The sequence below is a fragment of the Gavialis gangeticus genome, unplaced genomic scaffold (genome assembly GCF_001723915.1).
Source record: "Gavialis gangeticus isolate Ggan-Ray unplaced genomic scaffold, GavGan_comp1, whole genome shotgun sequence".
NCBI classification, from domain to species: domain Eukaryota; kingdom Metazoa; phylum Chordata; order Crocodylia; family Gavialidae; genus Gavialis; species Gavialis gangeticus.
Window position 1 is genome coordinate 1905417 of NW_017728964.1, and position 8917 is coordinate 1914333.

General features: G+C 44.7%; 1 protein-coding gene across 1 annotated transcript in view; it reads left to right on the forward strand.

Moving 5' to 3' along the window:
• The window catches only part of DNAH9 (dynein axonemal heavy chain 9), a 609139-nt gene that overhangs the window by 546422 nt on the left and 53800 nt on the right, over positions 1-8917 (forward strand). Inside the window, exon 64 of the mRNA XM_019501495.1 lies at positions 3875-4045. Within this exon, the coding sequence (XP_019357040.1) occupies positions 3875-4045 (171 nt within the window). The remainder of the gene's footprint in view (positions 1-3874; positions 4046-8917) is intronic.

Genomic DNA, 8917 nt, shown 5'->3' on the forward strand with positions numbered 1-8917 from the left:
GGGGCCTTGGGGGGATGGGGAGGATGGAGCCAGCCAGGCCAGGGGTCGGGGGAACTTGGGGCAGGTGGGGGGTGGAGCTAACTTGTATTATTCCTACATACAGCTCCTCTTCATTGCTGATTGCAATATTGCAGTTCATCTTGCTGTACAGTCAGGGCCGTCCCTAGTGGGGGGCAAATTGGGGCAACCGCCGTGGGTCCCACACTTTGGGAGGGCCCCGCAGAGCTGGGTGGAGAGGCCGTGGATGCAGTTTAGCCCACCCGCTTGATGGGTTGGACAGCTCTGTGCTTGTTGCAGCCAGAAGTTCCAGACGCCACCTGTCCTGCCACCTTCGGTGTGCCAGGGCTTTCACTCCCCAGCATAAGTGTGCTGTGGGATGGGGAGGGGAGCCCCATGCAGGCTGCTTTGCCCTGGGCCCTGTTCCCTGCTGGGATCATCTCTGTGTACAATGCTTACTTGCGTTCCTTTCTGTGCCTTTAGTCCTCTCTTTTGCACACTGTAGCAAAATGGTTCAGTCTTATGCATTTGTTGCAGTGTTGTCCAAAAGCAAGATATTGCTGTGGTCTCTGTTTGTTACCACAGCTTATATAGCTCTTTATACTGCTTTTCTTCAGTTTTACCTGATAGCATTTTTCAGGTCTTGCCTTGCAATTTCTGTTTTATCTCTGTTCTTTTCTGGGAGAGTTCATTATTCCATCAACAATTTCAGCATCTGGCCTTCCTTTCAAAGATTTCCTTTTAGCCCAGGTGATATCTGCTATTATGTGCATGCTGATTGCTTCATCTAGCTGGCGATCCGGATCCTTCAGCAGTCTTTTCCTGAGCTGCATGTTTATGATCCCTATTTTTATCTTATTTTTAATCATTAAGTCTGTAACTTTTCCAAAATTGCAAGATTGACTTAGCATTCTGAAATCCTTTTCAAATTCCTCAAAGGTTTCTCTCTCTTTGTAACCTCATATGGAATTGATATCTTTCTAAAGTCTTGTTCTTCTTTGGCATGCAGTACTCCTTAAGCTTTTTGAGCACTGTCTCACAATCAGTATGCTTTGTTGGACTGTTAAAATCATCCAGCACCTCAGCACCTGTTATAGTCAGAAAAATACCTTTTGGTAACTTCTCAGTGTCTCCACTTGCCCTCATATATAGATTGAATTGTTATGCAAACCTTTTCCAGTTCTCTGCCACATGCCTAGAGAATTTCAGCCCTGCTGAAGCCCATAGCTGTTCCATTTTTTTCTTTTTTTTCTCTTAAAGCTCACTCCATGCAATAGTCACCTGTTTTCAATCACTCCTCCATGCTGTGTTGTAGGTTCTGTTTATAGTGGCAGGACCTCCTTTTACTAAAAGGCTTCTTTATTCATGCTAACAGCACAGATGCACACAACCATCAGACCCTCTCTCTCCAGTTCTGTCTCTGACTCTGCCTCTGTTAAAGACACCCCTTCTACCCCTATCATTACACCTTCTACCCCTTTTTCCTCTCTCCCCTCTCATCTTCTCCCCACTCACCCACTGCCCAACTATCCCTAGCTGTCAGTCCCGCGTCATAAGACATCTTTACATGTGCTCCGGAGTAGGGGTAAGGGACACTTTAATTACAGTGGCTCTCTGGAGCTGCTTTAATTAAAGCACCTGCCGCATCTCATCCTGTGCTTCAAAATGGAAGCGAGGGCAATTTAACTAAAGTTCATTTGACAAGCTTTAGTTAAAGCACCCCACCTCCATTCTGAAGTATAAGGACACTGAATACATGTGACGCTGAGGCTGCTGGAGTTTGGTAAATAGCATATATTGGAGTATGCATGGGGCAAGTGTATAGGTGCCCATAGAGTCCTGGATGATAGCTAGTCCACTTGGGAACAGTGCCTCCTGGGATACTGGAGGACTGTAGATTGGTGGTTTTATCTCAGGTGAACAGAAATTAAGGGCCTTGTTACACATTACACTGTGAGCTGCACAAATATTAGTGAGTGTTAGCGCTAGCTCAAGTTTGGAGCAGTCACACATTCAGGCCTGCAGGGGTCTGGAGGACTGAAAGGTAAGAACCCCTGCCACTCCCATTCCAAGATTCCCCCTTGCCCTCTTCCCCCCTGGGGCTTCCCCAGTTCTCCCCTCCTGCAGGGGCTCTTCTCCTGCCCCTCAGAGTGGTGGCTGAGGGTTAACCCTGCCCTGCCTGCTCCATTGGGACAGCCAGCACAGGCAGAATCAAGTAAGTGGGAAGCAGTGAGCATGGATCTGGGGTACTGGGGAGGACAGGAGGGAACAGTGGGGCAATGGTGGGGTGGGATGTGTAGGGGTGTTTACACTAAGGTAGAGTGGTTACACCTTAGTGTAACATGAGCTGGGTAACAGGAATCAGAGATAATCCTGTCCTGGAGTAACATAACTTTGAGCTGCCTAACAAGTACTTAAAACTAATTTCAGATGTTAATGCATGGAGAATCAAGGTGTTAAGAGCTTGAGGAGCTGCCAAAAACTACTGTGTAATAAATCCTAACTTAACTCAGAATGCGTAACAGCTCAGAGATAGCCCTTGCCCAAAGTGGCATACCTTTAAGATACCTAGAGAGCACTTAACGCTTGTTAACAAGCCTCAATGTGAGATCATTCAAGTTTTAAGTGCTCTTACATGGTCTAATCGTAACATATAATATCACCCCAAGATGATTTTTTTTTCCATAATCACCATGCGAGGGGAAAAAAATGTCTCATTTTAGATTCAAGTACCAGCCTGGTGCAGTCACAGCTCAGCTCTGGCTTTAGGTTTCGGATTGGGGCTGAAGGCAGAGCTGATCTGCTGCCTGACTTGGGATACGGTGGTTCGTGGAGGAGGGATAGGGGTGTGTGGTGAGAAAAGTGTGGGAGAGACTGCACCATGCAGTGGGGAAGGGCACAGAGGAGAGACCCGCAGTGTACAGTCTGGGGGGGAAGTGTAAGGAGACCAAGAAGGCTGCCCCTCCCCCCCCACTACCTGGCCACTTTCCTTTCCCACCGCTGGAAATGGAAATTTATAATTCTCCATGTATAGAATCTAAGTTTAATGGTAATTTGATACTTCATCATGAGCTCATACTGTTCATACATTCTGTTAATACAGGGCTGTCAATTTTCTTAGTGGCCACATGCTGCATCATGCCATGTGGTTCCCACACTACACCATGCCAATGCCTCATGCCCCACACACAGCACTGTGTGCCTCCCAAGCCATATCATGCTGGTGATCCTGTGCTTCATGAGGTCCCCAGGTTCCCTCAAGCACTCAGCCATGGACTCCCTCAGCCCCACCCTGCCACCAGGAGTAAGGGTGGGATGCAGAAGCTGGAGGGGAGAGGGGAAAGCCGGAGCCTCCAACTATGGCAACAACAGCTAGTGGTGTGGGGAACAGTGCACAGACCAGGATCATGGAGACTTGGAGGCCTGCATGCAGCCCACAGACCACCAGCTGGACAGTCCTGCAGTAATAAAACAATTTTATTGGCTCCTGGGACTTGAGACGGTCTCATGAAAAACTACATCCACGTGCTGTTTGCTAAAATGGGTCTTTCAACCTTTTTTTTTTTGTTTTGGTCTGCTGTGAAGAGAAAGTAGGATTCTTGAAGATACAGTTACTGATTTAATCTGTTCTTTATATGTAAAGGTAGCATCAGGGACAAGTGTATTAGGTTGTTTTTATTAACAATAAAACTGGTAAGACTTGCCATTACTAGAAAATAAATTCCCAGGAAAAGGTTCAGTATTTTGGTGCCAAAAAATGTCACTTATGTGGCCAGAAAACTGCCATTCAGGTTCATAGAGGGAAATAGAATCCTGCCCCTAGGGCAAAACCCATATATTGTATATCACTCATATGAGGTCTGGTCTTCCTGTGTAGTATATAGATGATGCCCTACCTGCTGAGTCTCCATATCTTTATGGTCTCCATCCAAATGCTGAAATTGGGTTCTTAACTCAAACCTCGGAGAAACTCTTCCGCACTGTGTTAGAGATGCAACCTCATGACACAAATGTTGGTGAAGGAGGAGGAGCTACCAAGGAAGAGAAGGTAAGATAATGGAAAGAAATATTGTCTCTTTGGTAACTTTGTCTCATTTGCCTGCATATTAGTTTAACTCTATTTTCTATCATGACCACTCTGATGACATAGCCTTTTTCTAGTGTATACACAGAACTGAAATGTATGGATTTGCATTGTTCCAAAAATCAGCATGATGCATTGTAATTGGATTATTGTGAATTTTAGGACAGTGATTTTAACATGCCTCTGCAATCCAATATCTTAATTATCATTTTATGAGGTTGATGCAAATACACCTGACTGTGGCCACTACTGACTCTCAGCCATCAATCCCTGTGTACTTACAGGATCACAGAATGTACCATACATAAAAAGCCAGACAAAATCTTTGGTAACCAGGATCCACCCACACCAGAGTACAGCTTCCTACCACTGCCTGGTCCTACCATTCTCAATAGCTTCCCTAAGGGCATAGCACTTTCTTACTTCCAGTTATGCTCAGTCAATATCCCTAAATGATAAGATGACCCCATACCTCCCCAAACTACAATTTACATTTAGATTTCTTCTGATTTCCGGGAAAACACTCACAAGATTTACAACTAGGCAGTTTTCATTGGGCTTCTGATTTTGTAAAATCAAGTTCCAGACTTTGCGCAGCGCCTTGTTGATGAAAAAAATAGAGGACAAAGGTGCCTGGTTTCATATCAATAGAGGGCAGAGGACAACCAGACTGTCCTCTATGATGGCCACCCTACTGGTGACTGATAACTTCACTTCCTTAATAGGAACAATGCACTTTATTACCCCAGCAGCCATCCTTTCCCTCCTGGAGAATATCTTTTTTTTGTTTAGCAGTGCTATGACTTGGTTTGGCTTTATTTCCTTCTCTGAAGTGCCTGCAATGAGCTTCTGTCCTTTGCAGGATTAGCACACCAAAGACTTCAAAAAAACTGGAAATAAAAGGAGATATCCACTGGGTTTTATTGACATGTTGGCAGTTGTTGTGGACAGACAGAAATTGTTGGCAAGAAATTTGTAGGCTGCTATGTGGATGGATTTGCTATTCAGCAAAGAATACTGTGGGATGAATTTCATCAAGCCATGCTGACTTGAATTAATTCAAAAGCTCTCTGAAGTTTTCTTTTATTATCAGGATCCTCAGCCTTTTCCCTTCCTTGTCTATATGATTTTTATTAGCTGCCTGGTTGCAGCTTTTTTTTTTTTTTTGTGAAGACTGAACAATTCCTCCTCTGTGTGTTTTGTTAATAACTCACCCTATTTAAGTTGACTCAGAAGTTTCTTAGCTCTTCATTTCCGACCAATGTATGTATAGACCCCACTTCTTGCTGTCCTTAACTTCCATTGCCAGATGTAACTCATTTTTATCTTTGCGTTCATGACAGTTTTTGCTCTTTGCTGGTATGCTTCCTTAGTGACCTGCTGACCTTCCATTGTTTGTATGTTTCCATTTTGATTTTGAAGCATCCAAGAAGCTTCTTTTGCAGCCATAATGGTCTCCTGCTGTTCTTGTGCTTCCATCATGTCAGAGTAGCTTTTTTTTGAGCTTCCAGTACCATGTATTTTAGAAACTCTGATCCCTCCTGGGCTCCTTTATCTTTTGTCCTCTCATGGAACCTAATGTTTGCATAATTTTTTTAGCTCCTTGAAGAGTGCCTCATCCATATCTTCTTCCTGATGGTGTAACAGTCTCTTTTAGAAGGAACAGCCAGCCTTGTTGAGAAAGCCCAATTGTGGGACATTTGGAGAAGCAGGGACTGTCCCACTGGAAGCTGTAAAAGTTTCCAAAAGGGTAAGCAAGGGAGAGGAGGAAGCAAGAAGTGAGTAGAACCAGGGTGCTGCAAGGACAGGATAAGCTGTGGGGCTGGGACCAGAGCAAACAGGCTTCCCTCCTTGTGTCTGGGAGAGGGCAGAATGATTTGGCTTTGTTTGTTTGTTGGTTTATTTAAAAGATTGTGCTTTGCTTGGGCACACTGGCTGAGGAGCTCCTCAGTGACTGAACCCACTTACAGAATTTAGCAGGTTAAGCAACCTGCTGTAAGGACCAGGATGTAAGTGGCCTTCTTGATTGCTTTACAATCTTTTGAGATACAAATAAAATCAATGAGAGTACACCTATGCTCTGGGGTCCACTCTTGTAACCAATTTTTCTTCCCTTGCACTCAAGCATCTTTTAAAACTGCCTCTTTTAAAATGTTACACAGCACCCTTCCCATGCTATCCAAACCCCTAGCCTGTCCTCCTTTTTTGTCTATCGCTCAACTGGTTATACAGTTAAAATCCCTAGCCACCACCCAGGCCCTTCCACTCACCACACAAATTGCCACTTCCCGAAAGAGCTGGCACCTGGGGTCTCTCCAGAGGTGTGTAGACATTAAAAAAAAATCTATTTCTGTTCCCCCATCCTCCTCCATCATGTGCAACAGTCTGCTACCAATCACTCCCGCCACTCACAATTTTCGTCTGCCACCCTATTCCCATGCGTACCCGACCACCACGGGTGCCCTCCACCTTCACTTCAAAAGTGCTATGATCACTCTCAAAAGTGCTGTGATCCAGGTTACTTGGCTGCCCACACTCTTGCCAGCACAAAAGATCTGCATTCACATAGTCCAGGAAGGTCTCTACCCAATCCCACAACTTCCAAGTAAAATCATTTCTCACATTAAACAGTGCCACTGCTAAAAATGCAGTAATGTTTGGGTCATCCTCCTCCTCCCTTAATCAGATTCCCATTGCCTCCTCAAAATGTTTGATTCTTTGTTTATCTAAAAACTTCTCCAGTGCTTTACCTATCTCTTTCTTCAATATCTTTGTCACCCATCTGATAGCGGGGGAAATCTGGATCCTCCCCAGGTCCCCCTTCTGCTCCCCTATCTCAACTTGTCTTAGGCTTCTTCCCTTTTTCACTCTTTTTATTAATCTTTCCTGCCAATTTCCCTTTCTTCTTCCTTCTCCTCTGACTCTCCCACTTTCTTTCCTTCCCCCTCCTGATCTTATTCACCTTCCTTCCTGGTTTCACTTCTGTTTTTCCACTCCCCCTATATCTTGTGTCCATCTCCTTCCCCAGTTTTTCTGTGCCTTGATCCACCTCTTCTATGTTAATCTCAAGGTCATCTCCCTCTTCCTCCCTCTCAGGTGTCCATTCCACCTCTCCTGGCTCTTCTTTCTTTCTTTCTTTCCTTAATTCCTCTTCTTGTGCTGGTTTTGGGAATCTTTTTTTACTTGAAAAGGACTTGGGGCATGTCCAAAATACATGCCTCTCCTTCCCACACAAATTCAAGTTCCTTTTCCCTGGCACTTCCCTGTCACGTGCCTCTTCTCCTCATAGTTAAAACAGATGGTTTGAAGGCAGTGGAGTGCCAGGTGGCTTGTCTCCTCACACTTGTTGAACACTATATGTTGCACAAAGTAAATCACAAATCCAGGATGCATGCCTAATGTGATCACTGAGGGAAATTCTAGATTCCTTCTGTGTTCATGGGATCTGCTTTCAGTAATACATTCACCCTCCATGCTCCTCTTCATATGCAAAAAACATCCTGTGGTTTGTCCACAAAATCCACCATCTCACAAGATGTGCTTAACCAGATTTCCACATCTTCTAAGTGAACTAGATCATAAAGCATTCTGATTGTAACCACCCATTCTCTCACCATCTCTGAACCCGCAAGCTGTATCCACTTTAATTCCAGTCTGTTTTGTTCCTCAGTATCTTTCTCAAAATTGTTCATATGCCCTGGTATTGCTGAAGTTCAACTCCCACAACTTGTTATTTTGAAGTGTTATCAAACTGTTCAAAGCACCGGGCTGTACTTTCAGCACCCCAAGTACAATGTCATAGCAAAACTCGTACGGGGTCATCTCTGCTCTCTCAGTTGCTTCTGCTGCACCCAAGATTGCTTGTACCAGAACCTGTCGTCCCCTACTCCTCACTGCTTTGGTCTGTCCTCTGCAAGCTGAAAAATCACTGTACTCCAGCCATTTTCCATCCTCTGTTTGCCATCTGTTGCTCATCACATGCAGTAGTCCATCCTCCGATTGCCATTACCTGTTGGTCCACCACTGTTCCTTGTCCTCCATCTACCTAGCCTTCTTCCAATGTTGATTCTTGATTTGCCATTCGTTATTATGGCCAGGGTCATTTGCTGCCATATCTTGTCCTCCGATTGCGCAGTTCACACCTATTACCATGTACAAAACCACTGGATCTGCTCTCACCACATAGGTGTATGCAGATCCAGATGATCAGGATGTTCCTGCAGTCTCCTCCTCTGTCGCCCCTTGCTGCAGCCACTTGGGATCCCTCCCCAGCATCTGTAAATTCAGGTGTGCACCCAATCTCAGCTGACAAAAGGCAAGAAGCAATTCAGGGAGTATTCCCACAGCAGACCTTCTACAGAACTGTTGGTTTGTCTTCAATCTGCTGCCAAAAGGGTAAATGGGGAGGCTGCTCTCTCCATCAGTCACTCTGGAGGTCCTAACAGTGGCCATCTAGTTCATTAGCTGGGTAATCAGAGCCCTAAGCAGGTTTGGCTAACTAACCAATTAGCCCTGTTGGGCTGCCTGGCAGTGCTCCTGACACCCACTTCCAGGCATACCATAACACATTTCAAATAACATCAAAACTATTCTTTTCCACCTTTCCCTTCACCCAAATACATGCCAATCTGCTATGTTCTTCATCCTCTGCCAGAGAACAAGTGTATATATTTTTGACATATAATGTAATACTTTGTTCCCAAACTTATCTGCCCAAAATGAAGTATATCTCTTAATGTTAATGTTTCAGTTATGAGTTGTCTCAACAAGTCTCTGTAATACCAATTAAATCATAGGCTATCTTTGCCAGCTAATCCTACTTGTTCCTCATTTCAG